General features: G+C 41.8%; 1 protein-coding gene across 3 annotated transcripts; it reads left to right on the plus strand.

Annotated features, from left to right (window-relative positions):
- The first annotated feature begins 296 nt into the window (after positions 1–296).
- Positions 297–16,933, plus strand: LOC138769131 (membrane-spanning 4-domains subfamily A member 4A-like). Of its 3 annotated transcripts, none has more exons than XM_069947374.1 (8): positions 297–435; positions 6,239–6,458; positions 7,188–7,310; positions 7,931–7,987; positions 9,526–9,690; positions 11,325–11,444; positions 15,338–15,450; positions 16,399–16,933. In XM_069947374.1, the coding sequence occupies exons 2-7, from the start codon at positions 6,297–6,299 to the stop codon at positions 15,428–15,430; spliced, it is 720 nt and encodes a 239-aa protein (XP_069803475.1). In that variant the 5' UTR covers positions 297–435; positions 6,239–6,296; the 3' UTR covers positions 15,431–15,450; positions 16,399–16,933. The 3 variants fall into 3 exon arrangements, with proteins under 3 accessions (XP_069803475.1, XP_069803474.1, XP_069803472.1); XM_069947373.1 differs by lacking the exon at positions 297–435 and adding an exon at positions 792–897; XM_069947371.1 differs by lacking the exon at positions 297–435 and adding an exon at positions 2,354–2,458.
- Positions 16,934–18,509: the final 1,576 nt, after the last annotated feature.

Here is an 18,509-nt window from a genome sequence, read left to right on the forward strand (position 1 = left end):
CAGTAGCATCAGGTGGATTTCTTGAGGACTAGACGCATTGGGGGGAGATTTATAACACATGGTGTAAAGTGAAACTGGCTTAGTTGCCCCTAGCAACCAATCAGATTCCACCTTTCATTTTCCAAAGAGTCTGTGAGAAATAAAAAGTGGAATCTGATTGGTTGCTAGGGGACAACTGGGCCTGTTTCACTGTACATCAGTTTGATAAATCTCCCCCATAGTTTATATACTTTTATTGACATTTAACTCATATCTCAGGGAAATCCATAAATACAGTTATATCATTTTAGACATGCTTTGAGGGATAAGCAAGTGTTGGTTTACTGTAGTTTTATCTTAAAGGGGTACTCCGACGCTGAAAAAAGGAGAAAGGAGCGCTGCACCTAACACCTATGGCTGACACTAATGCTTCTCGGCTACATTTAAAAGCCAACGGTAGGATGTTGGTATATAATTTGATCAAACCATATTGCCCCATGTACCACGTGCAGGTCCCCTGGTTCACATGAGTCCCTGCACTAGCTCACCACTGTGTCAGTCAGCGACCGCTAACCCGGCAAAGCGAGCAAAAACTGTTTTTACACTTACCATCCCTCCTGAGTCTGTCTCTGTTTGAATTTCCCGCTGTTTGCAGGTCCCTGAAGCTCCAGTTGGCGTCTTCTTTTTTTCTTTACTTCCTGGTTTGAGGTTTCCCATGATGCACTTTGTCAGTTGTGATGTCTAACTGACTCTGTAAAACTGTTACATGGCTTACATCTTGTTCAGCCAATCAGAGCTGAGCAACCTGAGTCATCTGACAAAGGGAGGTTGGCCTAACAAGGCTTAGACCCGCCTCACTCTTGATGTTATTGTCACAAAATGGCTGCCACAGAACAGCCTGGGGTCAAAAGTCATTAGGTAAGAATGAGTTTACTTCACTTCCTGGTGCAGGGTTGAGGGGGAAAGATAGGGAAGGGGGGCAGATAGGTGATTGAAGCATATTACAGAGTTATATAATTTTGTAATGTGTTTCAATTACTGGGAAAAAGCTTTTCACTGGAGTACCCCTTTAAGCCTCATTACACGGGGCAATGCAGAGGAGCAAGCTTGCTCCTCGTTCCCTACTCACTGCCGGGGCTATTACACGTGCTGGCAGCAAGGGGGGGAGCTGCGGAGGGCTGCCCGGCTGATTGCTAGATTGTCCGGGCAACCCATAGAAGATAGTGGCGGTCTGCTACCGGTGCTCCCGAGTGATGGCAGCATATCGCTGCTATCCTGGTCTTTGCCATTTCACCATGTTGAAAGACAATGATCAGTCAGCTGATCGTTGTCTTCTATTACACGAAATGTCGGTATTGGCTGAATACGGCCGTTAATCGCTTCCTGTAATAAGGCCTTTATCTGTGTGACAGCTAAGCTAACCTCAGCACCTTCAGTGGGCTGCCCCCATCCTGCCTGTCTCCTTGTTTACATTAGGAGCTTATATGCCGATGTCACAGAATTGCGGATGGTTTTGCGGCGCGCTTAGGTGTTAGGGCCCTATTCCACCGGACGATTATCTTTCGCATAGTCGTTAACGATTAACGATCTCGAACGACTGCTATTGCAAAAGACCTGAAAACGTTCACTCGTTTCCATGGAACGATAATCGTTACTTATGATCGTACTTGCGATCGTTTTTTCTTCGCTATTTCTTCGCTATTGCGTTCGTATCTATTGCAAACAACCAAACGATGTCTTATTCAATGCGAACGATTTGCGAACGTTTTGCGAACGAGCAACGATAAAAATAGGTCCAGGTCTTATAAAGCAATCAACGATTTCTCGTTCGGTCGTTAATCGTTAACTGCATTTCAACCGAACGATTATCGTTTAGATTCGAACGATTTAACGAAAATCTGAACAATAATCGTCCAGTTGGAATAGGGCCCTTAGGTGCTTAGAGTAATTGCAGAGTGCTTACGTATTCTCAGCAAAACGCAGAGGCTCCCATAGACTTCTATTGGAATGTCCGTACTGCAATAACGGACCGCATTACAACCTGCCCTATTTTATTTTATTTCCTTGTGGATTGCGGATGCGCACATTTTACAGGATGTATTGAATAGCACCATAGAAATTAATGGTTTGCAAAAGATTCAGTATTTGCAGTTCAGCAAATACTGATGAAAAATACTGAGGTGTGAATGCCGCCTTACTATAACTAATAGTAATAGCTCCATACTGCATCAACCTGTTCTATGTAACAATTACTTCGAGGGGACATTACGATAATGTTGGTGTTTCTGTCTGAAATCTAAGAAGTAGCTGAGTAGAGGAAGTGGGGCCTGTCTCTGCCATGGCACGTTTCCCTATTTCACAGAAAGCTGCTCCTCCTCCTCCTCCCTCCATGACGTCACGTGACTCCTTCTATATACAGCCCCTCCATACTCCCTGACCGGCAGGGAAGTTACAGGAAGTCTTCAGATCCCAGGACAAGGTACAGTCCTACAGGCCGATAGGCCAGGACTCTCATACATTATATGATCCTATCAGGGTGAGAGGGAGTTAGTGCTGGGCTCGGCCTGTAGTTGTGCTGACTATAACGCCTCAGTGATGCAGTACTGCACTGTAGTTTCTTATGTATCTGTAGCTTAAAGGTCTAAGGGGGAGTTGTAGTTCAGCTGTTGCAGAACTACAACTCCCATTATGCCTGGTCAGCAAAAGCTTTAGCTCGGGCATGATGGGAGTTGTAGTTTTGCAACAGCCGGTTCCCCATCCCTGCTGCAACCTATCACTTCGGCAGATTTATTAACCACTTAAAGTTGAAACTGGAATAACCCTCCAAAACCCGTCACTTTTCTTAATTGTTGGTTTTAAATGTCCGTCTCATGTGAATCTAATTGGCGTATAACTCCGGTCCCTTAAGTCTAGTTTAACCCCTTAGTGACCTACCTCTTTGTAGCTTCAGGGATTTCTTAATTAGACTTTTTTTTTTATTTTCTCGTCTGACTATTGGGGGAGAAAGAATTATTATCGGCGACATTTCTCCCGCTAGTTCTCTTTGACTTACAACCTACTTTTCTGTCACATGGTTATTATAAAGATGCATATGGCTTTATAGGGCTTTGCATTACCTTGACGGTATCTACAGGTTGCAAGTTTCAAGTCACAAATCATAGATCAGACGTAAAGGATTTTAAACCGAGTACAATGTTGAAACGTAAAGGGGTATTTCAGCTAAAATGTTTTTTTCAAGTTATATAGATTTGTTATTTACGTCTATTTAAAAATCTCCAGTCTTCCAGTACTTATTAGCTGCTGTATGCCCTACAGGAAATGGTGTATTCTCTCCAGTCTGACACTGTGCTCCCTGCTGCCACCTCTGTCCATGTCAGAAACTTTCCAGAACAGGAGAGGTTTTCTATGAGAATTTCCTGTTACTGTGGACAGTTCCTGACATGGACAGAGGTGGCAGCAGAGAGCACTGTGTCAGACTGGAAAAAATACACCACGTCCTGCAGGACCTACAGCAGCTGATAAGTACTGAAAGACTTGAGATTTTTAAATAGATGTAATTTACAAATCCATATAACTTTCTGATATCAGTTGATTTGAAAGAATTTTTTTTTTAAAGTACCCCTTTATGTTTTATCTGTATTTATTCGTAGCTGTCTAAAAGTCGCAGTTTTTTTTTTTTTTTTTGAGCAAAACAAACGGATGGCCAAAATATTTTACAAATAGATGCATGACTTAAGGCAGCATTTCCCAACCGGGGTGCCGCGGCACACTGGGGTGCCACGAGAACCCGCCAGGGGTGCCGCGGGATCCCGGTGCGAAATGTGCACTGTCTCTTTAATAAAAAACAAGAGAAAAGGGCGCCTCCTAGTGCAATAACGTTGTAGGGAAGTAGTGCACAAAGTATCTCAAAATGTGCTCACCTTTAAGTGTTGTGCGATAGTATAGGCACAACACTATATCTCACATAACTCCAATACCGCAGCTCAGCCAGGGATCCTCCACACGGAAGTATGGACAGAATGCACAGCAACAGACAGGTCCTTAAAGAACTTGAGGAACCAGAGTAGATCCTCCACAATGGCAGCGCAGGTATCAGTAAGGTAGTCAATGGTAGATTAATCAATAACTACCAATAATATTGACTCCCAGTCAGGATAATATTAACAAATAATAGCATACATTTATTAAAAGCAGCAACGCGTTTCGGCACTACAATACATCAGTGCCTTTCTCAAGCCAAAATCTCAAAAGATTTTGGCTTGAGAAAGGCACTGATGTATTGTAGTGCCGAAACGCGTTGCTGCTTTTAATAAATGTATGCTATTATTTGTTAATATTATCCTGACTGGGAGTCAATATTATTGGTAGTTATTGATTAATCTACCATTGACTACCTTACTGATACCTGCGCTGCCATTGTGGAGGATCTACTCTGGTTCCTCAAGTTCTTTAAGGACCTGTCTGTTGCTGCATTGTCTCTTTAAGCATCCCGAGAAGCTGCGGCCGTGCAGCTTCTCGGGATGCACAGATCGCTTTGATGTTCCGCCCGCACAGTGAGCGGGCGGAGCGTTAAAGTGGGCAGAATGCAGGAGCAGGACCTGTCAGTGTCCTTCTCCTACATTCACTCCCATAGGCTGCCGACACTTCATACCAGCAGCCTATGGGACACCGGGACGTGAGTGGGCGGAGCGTTAAAGCGAGCAGAATGCAGGAGCAGGAACTGTCAGTGTCCTTCTCCTACATTCACTCCCATAGGCTGCCGGAACTTCATGCCAGCAGCTTATGGGACACCGGGACGTGACCTCTCCGGCAGGCGTGATGATGTGACGTCATCACGCCTGCCGGACGTCCCGTCCCTGCGGCTCGCAAGATGGAGTCAGAAGAGGAGGAGAGCTGCTTCCTGCAGCCATACAGCGCGATTAGGTGAGTAGGATGTTTTTTAGGGGCACCTCTGGGGGCATTATTAGTATATGGGGGCACCTCTAGGATCATTATTAGTTCATGGGGGGCACCTCTGGGGGCATTATTAGTTCATGGGGGAACCTCTGGGGGCATTATTAGCTCATGGGGGCACCTCTGGGGGCATTTTTAGTTCATGGGGGCACCTCTGGGGGCATTATTAGCTCATGGGGGCACCTCTGAGGGCATTTTTAGTTCATAGGGGCACCTCTGGGGGCATTATTAGTTCATGGGGGGCACCTCTGGGGGCATTATTAGCTCATGGGGGCACCTCTGGGGGCATTTTTAGTTCATGGGGGCGCCTCTGGGGGCATTTTTAGTTCATGGGGGCGCCTCTGGGGGCATTATTAGTTCATGGGGGCACCTCTGGGGGCATTATTAGTTCATGGGGGCACCTCTGGGCGCATTATTAGTTCATGGGGGAACCTCTGGGGGCATTATTAGTTCATGGGGGCACCTCTGGGGGCATTATTAGTTCATGGGGGCGCCTCTGAGGGCATTATTAGTTCATGGGGGCACCTCTGGGGGCATTATTAGTTCATGGGGGCACCTCTGGGGGCATTATTAGTTCATGGGGGCACCTCTGGGGGCATTATTAGTTCATGGGGGCACCTCTGGGGGCATTATTAGTTCATGGGGGCACCTCTGGGGGCATTATTAGTTCATGGGGGCACCTCTGGGGGCATTATTAGTTCATGGGGGAACCTCCATCAGTACTATTTTGAAATATAATTTATTTATTTATTTATTTATTTGGGACGTTGGATGAAAAAAAGTAAAAACGAATGAGGAATTAGAATAAAACATGTTTACTTTATCACCTTGGTAGTTACAATTGAGGCGAGGTTATACGTGTCTGCCTTTTTTTTTTTTAACACTTTTGCAAAATAAAATCACTTTTTATGAAAATAAAAAAAAACACTATAGAAGCAGTAAAAATAAATATATATATAGACCAAAATTAAATTTTTGTTTTCAGGAACTACTTGAAATATTTTCACAGAAAAATGGAAAAATGTGAAACACTTTATGTAAAAGTGAACTTTTGAGATAAGTTTTTCACATTTTCACAGTGATATATATATATATATATATATATATATATACTCCCAGCCTGAGCTTGGGCGTACATGATAGTAAATCTGGTAGGCTGCATTGGCCCACGCCCCTTTTTGTCACGCTCCACCCACTTAATGGAGTTTGACAGACCATATAGAATAGAACAGTCACTTTATTTATTTTTTTTATTTGTGTGCTTTTTGATGTTGCTTCTTTTATCTTGTTTTTTCTAAAATCCCAGGCTTTTGGGCCCCCTAAGGAATAAAGAAATAGGAAGAATCTATAGTCATTGATCTCCAATGTCTCCAGTCGCACCAGATACAGGAGGATTTGTGGTGATCTCTCAAGTCAGACCAAAGAATGATCAAGGCGATAGACCTGAAGGAGAATCCTCCGATGCTCCGGTCACCCTACCCAAACCACTTGTGTCGTTCTACCAAGGAGAACCTGAGGCTCTGGGGGTACGTCTTTCTAATCTATGTTAATAGAGTTTGGATATATATATATATATATATATATATATATATATATATATATATATACTTCAGTCTGGAGTGCACTCTAAGACCTGGTGCAGGAGTGCCAGCAACAGAGAGTGGATAAATGTCTCCTCTTCAATATAATCAAGAAGTCGCAGCACATCCAAATCGTGCAAAATTCAGTGTATTTGTTTCATGGTAACAAAATTAGCCGGTGCAACGTTTCAGTCTCATCTCGAGACCTTGCTTGAGAAAGGTCTCGAGATGAGACTGAAACGTTGCATCGGCTAATTTTGTTACCATGAAATAAATACACTGAACTTTGCACGATTTGGATGTGCTGCGACTTCTTGATTTTATATATCTATATATATATATATATATATATATATATATATATACACACACAGGAAAATTCAGCTTATCCTGTATACCATCTGTAAATCCTATCCCTGCGTTGTGCATATAAAATGTGCCCAGGTGTGGAATTTAAAAACAGGGCCCATCAGGCAGTGATAGGGATGGGAGGGGGAGCGAGGAGGGGTCACAGCCCTCTATACTCCAGGGGCTTGGGAACGCCTTTTTCACACTTGCTACTAAAGGTTTGGCTCTCCATACATGGTGGGAATTATAGTTTTACAACAGATCGAGGTTCCCCGTGCCTGGTATACAGGATAATAATAGATGAAATTGTCTTCTTTTATTTTGCAGACAACTCAGATATTTGCAGGAATTCTCCTTATATCCATTGGTATTCCTTTGACCAGACTTCAGCGTTACAGTTACATATCATTAATGACTATTAGTGGTATCATGTTCTGGTCCGGCATATTGGTAAGATACAGTATACACATTTACCTGTAATATAATTGTAAGCTGCTATGTATGTCCCTCACTGCTTGCTGCTATGTATGTCCCTCACTGCTTGCTGCTATGTATGTCCCTCACTGCTTGCTGCTTGGCATACTGCACTTTAAGGCTATGTTCACACTACGTAAAACTACGGCTCTTGTTGCCATCGGCAACAACGGCCGTACATTTTGCGGGGTGGAACAATGCCTTATTTTCAATAACTGTGGGCTGAACATTTGGAGTAGGGAGGAGTAAGCTGAGGAAAGACTGATCTGACGGCGGCTTATCACAGATTTCTAAATATAGTAAATGGATTCGGGAAAACAGGCATGATGGTCACTTAGGGTATGTTCACACTGAGCCAGACAGAATCCCGCCTGGCTCAGTGTGCCATAGCCTGTCTCTAAGGAGGTTTGCGTGTCTCTTCTCCCGCGCGCTTTCCGCTAAAAGAATAGCCTTTCCATAGACAGGCTATGGCACTCTGAGCCAGGCGGGATTCTGTGGCGAACAGTTCTGCCGTGGAAATTCGCCTGATTTATTCAGTGTGAACATACCCTAAGAATGAAGAATTCAAAAATGTTGTGTCTTTTTCCTTCTTATAGTATATTATTGCCGGATCCCTCTCAGTATCTGCCTCAGTGAAACCAACAACAGGAAAGGTAAGAAAACCATTGTCCTCCACAGCATCATCAGAATAACTCCCAATAACTAGCGTGTCAGCTGAGCTTCCTCAATACTGTCACCTGACATAAACAACGTCTTGTAACAATCCCAGGGGTCAGACAGATGACACATCAAGAAACCTTAAAGTGGATCTGTATCGCCTGACACCGCCCCAAACCTCCAGTACCGTTCAGAAGTTCTCAATCGATGGCTGCCAGGGCCGGCCTTAGCTATGTGCAAGGAAATAACTACTCTGTTGGGGCACAACGGGAACCTGACTACCTTATAGGGGTACAGAGGGTCCTAACTACTATATGGGTGTACAGAGGGCCCTAACTACAGTATGGATTCATGGGGGAACTAATTACTATATGGGTCAAGGAGCTGACCTAACAACTCTATGAGATACAGAGGGACCTAACTACTATATGGGGCACAGAGGAGGCCTAATGCAGGAGCAATGAAACTTATATGTTTCTCTGGCAGATTTATGGCCTGGGTTGGATAAAAAAGAAAAGTTAGCAAGTCCGATCAGAGAAGCCATCTCTTGTGAGTGACTAGATATAAGTCACTGTCATCATTTGTACTGTGTAGAGCTGCTATCTCCCAATATATGGTCACTATATAGGGGCACAGTGCTCTTAGTATAGTGTAGGGTTTTATTCAGTAATAGCATGGTGGTAATCGTGGTGGTCATGGTGTGGCTGTATAATTTGTATCCTGGGAACCTAGGCAGATATGGCAGTCTGGGAAAGCTGAGTAACAACCTGTGTAAGGCTATGTTCACACTGCGTATGTTTCTGACTGGCCGTAGTGCGAACCGCGAATATACGCACGTAGTTTTAAGGTTGATGCGTTCGCTTGAAAGTATACGATATACGCCCGCGCAGTGCACACTATGTATGAGCTTACGGCCGGATCGTATGCGGCGCCGTGAAAAATGAACAAGACCATTGTTTGAGGACGGAAACGTTGAAACTCACGGCCGTGGATTTCCATGCGGTTCCGTACGGAGTACTTATTTCAGCCAAATTGAACTTGATTTTTCGATCCAAAAGGTTCTGTAAGTTTTATTGGGCCGGGCGAAGATTTCCAAATAAATTACCGGTTTTAGCCTTCTTCGAAACAAGCTAGGGAAGCATAAATGTACTACGGGCGTATGTTCGCGGTCCGTACGCTTCCGGCCGCATGTTAATTTTTCCCACGCCCGTAGTTTCAGCCGCACATGTACAGCGGCGTACGACGCAGTGCCGGACTCATACGAAGTGTGAACATAGCCTAGAGCTGTAATGAAGGATAAACTGATCATGTAAAATACCCAGAATGCATCTGTTTGTTAAACGCCTTCCTGGCATACCTCAAACTTTTAGACATCAGTTTGCTCTTGTACCTTTTCATCACCCAAGGGTGCAGCAGGTTCCGTTTGTCAGCACACTAGCCTCCCTGTGTATAGCGCCACCTTCAGGACACTTATCACATGTAATACTCCCGCCATTATAAGCCTTTACATAAGGATTGTTGTTCTGTGTTCCAGGTAAAGGCAAGCTTGGGGATGAACATCTTCAACGTTATAGTTTCTACTTGTGGAATAATACTTTCTGCCATTGATTTTGGAATTTTCTATTCACCATCCGGGAATAAAGCATTTTGTGCACACTATAATGGTGATGTACAATGTCTGGGAGCCTTTTATGTTCCGGTAAGAATCAGTTAATTTCCTTAAAATAGTGCTGTAAGGAACTTGTCATGTAGTTGTGGTGTCCCAGCGCAGGGTGCCGTTTCTTGGCACCTATGTAAAGTTTTCTAATAATTGGGAGATAAAGTACCTTATTTTCCCCACTAGATGTCTCCACTGTTTTTGTCTTCTATGCACAGCTGAAGAGTGTAAGGGCGAACTGTGTTGTACCATGTGTTGTATGCTGACTAGTCACAGGTGCTCTTTTTTTCTTATCCTATCCTGTCCTTCCTTTCTCTCACCCACACTCAGCCCCACCACTCACAGGAGCGTTTAGATTTACCCCTGTAGGAGCAGTTAATCTAGTGGAGGAAGTGAGTCTCTAGTCAGTTTCCAGAGACGGAGGACACACAGAGACACAGTTTCTGCAGAAGTTAAGCCAGGGCTTGGCTTTGGCCAAGACCCCTGACAGGGACCAGAGACGGTAACATAGGACTTTCCTAATGCAAGCAACTACCACAGTTATGCAGTGCTAAGTTTACCTTATGGGAGTGAAGCCACCTAGGACCACCCTTGCCCATGCAAGGTACCTCTCTAAAAAGTGCAGGGCAGTCTCCTAAAGAAGAGGAACTAACCCCAGTAGGACAAATTTACCAAGAAAAGGTCTATGTATCCTACTGCGCAGCACAGGACAACTGCGTAATCTCAGAAGTCTGCTACACCCAGATAACCAATGACTGGGACGGGTACTATGCAACTAGGGGCAGAAGGCGTTCAGAGTATAGTCTATGCGTGAGTATCTCTGATTTCTTCTTTTCTACACTTCATTTCCAGTAGAATACACATTCTACATTGGGCAGAGCTCCTCTGGCAACTCCTCTTCTCTTCCTTCCCCTCACAAAGCACTTACTACCACAAGCACCTACTTCTACCAAGCACTGGTTTTACTCTATTGTCAGCAACTACGTTTATCAAGACTTGCACTGCTTGTATTAAGTATACTGTTCACCTGCAACTTTGTTCAGTAAAGTGTTCTATTCTTACACTAAACACACGGGACTCTTATCTACCTGTACCTGCACACACACCTCGGTCTACCTGGGGTTATTTTTTTTCCCTCTCTGTGGGTGACAGTAACGATATCCCGGATGGGTCTACTACCACTCCAGGTTGCCGTGACCGTTGCCCAAGGGATCCACAACACTCCTGGAGGTTACTGACCATTTGGGGACAATAAAGCAGTCAAAACAGGTACCAAAATCACACCTGTGTTCTACCACAGTACTGGCGTCACAAATGACAATACAATAACACTGGCTGAGTACCACATAGTTACTATGGGCAACACTGAACAGGTACCATGAGACTACACAAATATGGCTTCTATCTACAATAAACAGCGCCCCTTTTGTCCATCAGTCAATATCTGGTGTTACACTGTGGCACCATTCACTAGTTATGTTCGTATTACTCCTCTTACATGCCCCCTGCCTCCTGCAAACATCCACTTAGTAGAAAAGAAGGAATGGAGGAATGAAGTAACATATTACTGTAGGATCAGACTACACAGGCATGTCTTGTAGTCTGTAACCATGGAGACACAATAAAAAAAACTGCAGAAGTGTAATCCAGGCTGTTCTTTTTTTTTTCTCTTTCAGCCTGTTGTAAGAGGTATTTTGGCATTTAGTTTAATGCTTTTCGTGCTGATGTTTTGCATTGCCGTATCCACAAGTGTGTTCGCAAGCCGGACTGTCTGCCGCTCGTCTTTTCACGAAATGGTAAGTTACCAATTTTTATAGAAACCTTTGAATATGTTAAAGGACTAAATAAAGTTCAGAAGGGAAGAGTTTTTAATGGAAAAAAAAGCACTGAATTCAAGAACAAGATGACACAGTGAGAGGTTATTGGGGGAAAGATCAGAAACAACCCTATACTGAAAGAGTAGTAGATACTTGGAACAAACTTACAGCAGATGTGGTTGGTAAATCTACAATAACTGAAAGTAAACCTTCCTGGTATATATTTATCCTAAGATAATAAGAAGGGAAATAATAAAAGGGCGGACTAGATGGACCAGGGGGGCTTTTTCTGCTGACAATCTTCTATGTTTCTATAGCGTTCACTAGAGGCTTGGCTTACTAACCCGACAGGTGGCTGCCTATTACAAGGATTGATAGTCGACTGAATCAGGCGGACTCGGACGATTATTGCTCTGTGTAATACAGAGAAGATCAGTCGATGAAACGATCATCAGCTGATAGTTTCTATAGGTTCAGACCTAAAATCATCAGGCACCGACCACACATCGCTGTGTGTAATAGTGATGCGCTACCAACAGCTGATTATATAGTGTAAAACAAATATTAACTCACCTTACCGTGTTCCCGTGCTCAGCCAATCACCGGCCGAGACCGGTAAACAAGTGCCAATCTAACATATTGGTGCTCATTTACTATTTATTATTGGTCCATGTAATAGGACCCAGAGGTCTCATAAATAAAAAGAGCCCTGTGCACATACCATGAGGAGTAGAACAAACAGTCACTATGGGTAATAATACTGGGTATATATAGAGTCACTATGGGTAATAATACTGGATATATATGTATAGTCACTATGGGTAATAATACTGGGGATATAAACAGTCACTAGAGATAATAATACTGGATATATATATACAGTCACTATGGGTAATAATACTGGGTATATATAGAGTCACTATGGGTAATAATACTGGATATATATGTATAGTCACTATGGGTAATAATACTGGGGATATATAGAGTCACTATGGGTAATAATACTGGATATATATGTATAGTCACTATGGGTAATAATACTGGGGATATAAACAGTCACTAGAGATAATAATACTGGATATATAAAGAGTCACTGTGGGTAATAATACTTGGTATATATACAGTCACTATGGGTAATAATACTTGGTATATATAGTCACTATGGGTAATAATACTGGGGATATATAGTCACTATGGGTAATAATACTGGGTATATCTACAGTCACTATGGGTAACAATACTGGGTATATAAACAGTCACTATGGGTAATAATACTGGGTATATATATAGTCACTATGGGTAATAGCAGGGCTATATACAGTCACTATGGGTAATAATACTGGGTATATATAGTCACTATGGGTAATAATACTGGGTATATATAGTAACTATGGGTAATAATACTGGGTATATATAGTCACTATGGGTAATAATACTGGATATATATATACAGTCACTATGGGTAATAATACTGGGTATATATATAGTCACTATGGGTAATAATACTGGATATATATATATATATATATATATATATATATATATATATATATACACAGTCACTATGGGTAATAATACTGGGTGTATATATATACAGTCACTATGGGTAATAATACTGGGTGTATATATATACAGTCACTATGGGTAATAATACTGGGTGTATATATATACAGTCACTATGGGTAATAATACTGGATATATATATATACAGTCACTATGGGTAATAATACTGGATATATATATAAACAGTCACTATGGGTAACAATACTGGGTATATATACAGTCACTATGGGTAATAATACTGGGTATATATATAGTCACTATGGGTAATAGCAGGGCTATATACAGTCACTATGGGTAATAATACTGGGTATATATAGTCACTATGGGTAATAATACTGGGTATATATAGTAACTATGGGTAATAATACTGGGTATATATAGTCACTATGGGTAATAATACTGGATATATATATACAGTCACTATGGGTAATAATACTGGGTATATATATAGTCACTATGGGTAATAATACTGGAGATATATATATATATATATATATATACTGGGTGTATATATATATATACAGTCACTATGGGTAATAATACTGGATATATATACAGTCACTATGGGTAATAATACTTGGTATATATACAGTCACTATGGGTAATAATACTGGGGATATATACAGTCACTATGGGTAATAATACTTGGTATATATACAGTCCCTATGGGTAGTAATACTAGATATATATATAGTCACTATGGGTAATAATACTGGATATATATATAAACAGTCACTATGGGTAACAATACTGGGTATATATACAGTCACTATGGGTAATAATACTGGGTATATATATAGTCACTATGGGTAATAGCAGGGCTATATACAGTCACTATGGGTAATAATACTGGGTATATATAGTCACTATGGGTAATAATACTGGGTATATATAGTAACTATGGGTAATAATACTGGGTATATATAGTCACTATGGGTAATAATACTGGGTATATATAGTCACTATGGGTAATAATACTGGGTATATATAGTAACTATGGGTAATAATACTGGGTATATATAGTCACTATGGGTAATAATACTGGATATATATATACAGTCACTATGGGTAATAATACTGGGTATATATATAGTCACTATGGGTAATAATACTGGGTATATATATAGTCACTATGGGTAATAATACTGGAGATATATATATATATATATATACTGGGTGTATATATATATATACAGTCACTATGGGTAATAATACTGGATATATATACAGTCACTATGGGTAATAATACTTGGTATATATACAGTCACTATGGGTAATAATACTGGGGATATATACAGTCACTATGGGTAATAATACTTGGTATATATACAGTCCCTATGGGTAGTAATACTAGATATATATATAGTCACTATGGGTAATAATACTGGATATATATACAGTCACTATGGGTAATAATACTGGGTATATATATAGTCACTATGGGTAATAATACTGGATATATATATATATATATATATATATATATATATATATATATATACACAGTCACTATGGGTAATAATACTGGGTGTATATATATACAGTCACTATGGGTAATAATACTGGGTGTATATATATACAGTCACTATGGGTAATAATACTGGATATATATATATACAGTCACTATGGGTAATAATACTGGATATATATATAAACAGTCACTATGGGTAACAATACTGGGTATATATACAGTCACTATGGGTAATAATACTGGGTATATATAGTCACTATGGGTAATAATACTGGGTATATATAGTAACTATGGGTAATAATACTGGGTATATATAGTCACTATGGGTAATAATACTGGATATATATATACAGTCACTATGGGTAATAATACTGGGTATATATATAGTCACTATGGGTAATAATACTGGAGATATATATATATATATATATATACTGGGTGTATATATATATATATATACAGTCACTATGGGTAATAATACTGGATATATATACAGTCACTATGGGTAATAATACTTGGTATATATACAGTCACTATGGGTAATAATACTGGGGATATATACAGTCACTATGGGTAATAATACTTGGTATATATACAGTCCCTATGGGTAGTAATACTAGATATATATACAGTCACTATGGGTAATAATACTGGGGATATATACAGTCACTATGGGTAATAATACTTGGTATATATACAGTCACTATGGGTCAGTAATATGCAGCCATGGCTGCTCCCTCTGCTGCTCTATCGCTATGGTCCTTCTGTATAACTATATTGATAATGTTATGTAATGGGACGTTTTCCTTTTACAATACAATTTTTTTTTTAATTCCAGCAAGTGGTCATCTATCAAACCACAACTCTGAATGTATCCGACCCCAGCAGAGCTCCTCCTCCTGACTCCTCTGCAGCCCTGACACAGACATAAAGTTCCATGGCGGGATCCTGGTAAAGGGAAACCATGAGCAAGTTTGTGTAAACGTTCCTGCCGATCTCTCCCTGCACTCGTGTACCTCTTCTGTACCTCTTTCTGGCACTGGTCTTGTTTTCTTAGTCTGTCCCATCATTTTCGATAACTTTAATAAAAAAAAAAAATGTAGATTAGCGTGTTAGAAGCACTGGGGACGTTCCTTGACCCCCTAAATCACCGTTTTCCCCACCCTCCTTTGTTTAATTATGCATAAGCAGGCTGATCTTTAGGTAGGCGTGACCGGAGGAGGCAGTGGGCGGGCCGAACGGTGCACTGGGGGGCCGAGAAATGCCCTCAGTGCTCCTAAAAAGCTAATTTACATATTTCACTGGTGTAGGGTAGAGGGGTTTGGGTTCATGGAGAACCGGGGCCGACTTCTCTTTCGGTTACAGGCTCTACAGTAGAGACGGGCTGCATCTCAATGGGGAGAGTGCAGCTGTGCTGGGGGAGAAGATGGCTAAGAGGCTGGTGGAGTGTTTAAACTAGGGACTGGGGGGGGGGCAACTACAACCTAGAAGGTGAAGACAGAGTAGATGGAGAGCTGGGGCTAGATTATGGAACTGGGGGTGGAGAGGTGAGAGGGGACAGAACAGTCAGTAGTGATAAGAGGACAGGAAATATGGAAAAAACATTAAGTGTATGTATACAAATGCTCAAAGCCTCACTAATAGAGCTGAGGAGTTAGAACTGATAATGGTGGAGGAGGAATATGATATAGTGGGGATAAGCGAGACCTGGCTGGATGATAGCTATGACTGGGCGGTTAATATCCAGGGTTATAAGCGTATCTCGACTTTTCAAAGGCATTTGATACTGTACCGCATGAAAGGTTGGTCTATAAAATGAGGATGCTTGGGCAGTTTTTTCATCAGTTTGTTTTAGTATATATTTGTGATGTATAAATATATATTTTTGTTATATTTCAGGTGACTTCACATACAGCTTTTGTGTGGCAGAAAAACTAACAGATTATATAGGCTTTTTTTCTGGCATTTTTTACTTGTTTTTGGTGTGAATGGAATTTTTTTTTTACCTTTGTCATTTTTGTGTGCTTCCAGTAGTGGCGTTTTTTGAGACTGACAGAAGAAACTCCATTGAACTTTATGGGAGAGAAACGCCACAGTTTGTAAAAAAAAAACCTCAGCATGCTGCATTTTGGATAAACTGTTACATAGACAAAAAACAAACACCAAAGGAGAGAAAAATGCCACAGAAAAAAACACCAATAAGAATGGCATTTCATAAAATATCTAGCTGCAGGGGTTTTTGCTCCAAAAAAACCCCAAAAACACCCAACAAAAAAAAAACGCAATGGATTTTTTTTTTTTTTATTTAAGGCTTTGTAAAATTCTAAGTCAGGTTGGAAAAAACACTTGAGTTATTAACACTGAGGTTCACATAGATTTTCTCCCTACACTGTGAATGTTTACTTGATGTCAATAAAAGATATGAACAGTATAACTCTGGCTGTGTTGCTCGTTCAGACTTGGATAGTGATAGTGAGGAATGCAAAAAGCCAGGTTAAGGGCCTATTACATGGGTCGTTAGAGGAGCAAACGAACGCTCTCAGCGCTCGTTTGCTCCTCGTTCCCCGCTCGCTGGTGCCGCTATTCAACGCGGCTGCAGCGAGCGGGTGAGTGCGGGAGGGGCGTCGGGGAGCTGCGGGGGGGGGGGGGGGCTGCTCGGAGGATCGCTGATCGTCCGGGCATCCCATAGGATATAGCAGCGTCTGCTGCCGACGCTCCTATTCAACAGAGCGACGGCAGCAGATCGCTGCTATATCAGTCGCTTGTTTTTCAACATGTTGGAAAACAAGCGACTGCAACGATCAGCCGACATGAACGACGTCGGCTGATCGTTGCACTCTATTCCACGGGACGATTATCGTCCGTAGCGGCCGATATCGGCCGAATACGGACGATAATCGTTGGGTGGAATAGGGCCTTTAGGCACGGTGGCCAGGAGTGTTGTTGGAACCCACCCCTGGACAAACAGGCACTGCGCTCGAGGTTGAGGATAACCCAAGTGTAGACAGGTGTATGGGTTTGGTTGCAAAAAATGTTAGACTAAAGTCCAATAGCTTAAACAGGGTAACTGCGTTTGCTTGTAAAAACTTCAGTGCAATACAAAATAGACACACTTGTGGTAACTGCAGGTGCAGGCAGGAGGTAGTAAGAAAAGTTGTGAGAACAAGGTGAAGCTAAGGAACGTCTTTCCAATGTAGACGTGTATTCTGCCGGGATAACGTAGTTGAGAAGAGAAGAAGATACTCATGTATAGATATCTTTGATCTGACCACTTTATGCCCTATAGTGTTGGGATACCCGTCCTGCTAGGGAAGTACGAGCTCCCGGGTCCCTGTGCTGGATGGAGCATACTTTCCAGAATTTCCCAGAATAGCCATGCATTACTTACATGCTGCTTTGTCCTACTAGGGTCAGCATCCAACTCCAGGTTACTGCCCTGTGTGTTGTAGAAGGTATCCCTGGTGTGGACAAGGTTTTCCTCAGAGGAGGACTTACTCCCTCCTGACGGTCTAGCACTGCATGTTAGCGGTAGTTAACTTGCAAAAAAGAAATCTGTTTGTTGGTCCCTGACAGGGGTCCTGACCTGAGCCAGGCCCTGACTTCATTGCAGCAGGAACAACTCTCTATGTCTGTCTCTCTCCACTGACTCAACTAAAAAAGACCCTTCCACCAGGAACTAGCTCCTATCATAGGGTTACCTTAGATAGTGAGAGATTGGTGGGGCTGTGTGTGTGCAAGAGAGAGGAGAGGTGATAGGCAAAAAAGTGAGGGAAACAAGGCCTGTATCTGTAATAGGAGAAGAAAAAAAAACATACCATGTGACATAAGACTCATTGCTTCCTTCAGCTGTGCTCAGTACTGTAAATACAGGAGCGACACCTAGTGGGGAAAACACATAACACACTTCTCCTTCATCCCCTTTGTGAGAACCTGAGTGGGTTACTTTTCCCATGTGCACAAGAAATTCAGTGGCACACCTGTGCTATGAATGCCCAATTCTTTGCTTATAA

The sequence above is a fragment of the Dendropsophus ebraccatus genome, chromosome 12 (genome assembly GCF_027789765.1).
Source record: "Dendropsophus ebraccatus isolate aDenEbr1 chromosome 12, aDenEbr1.pat, whole genome shotgun sequence".
NCBI lineage: Eukaryota > Metazoa > Chordata > Amphibia > Anura > Hylidae > Dendropsophus > Dendropsophus ebraccatus.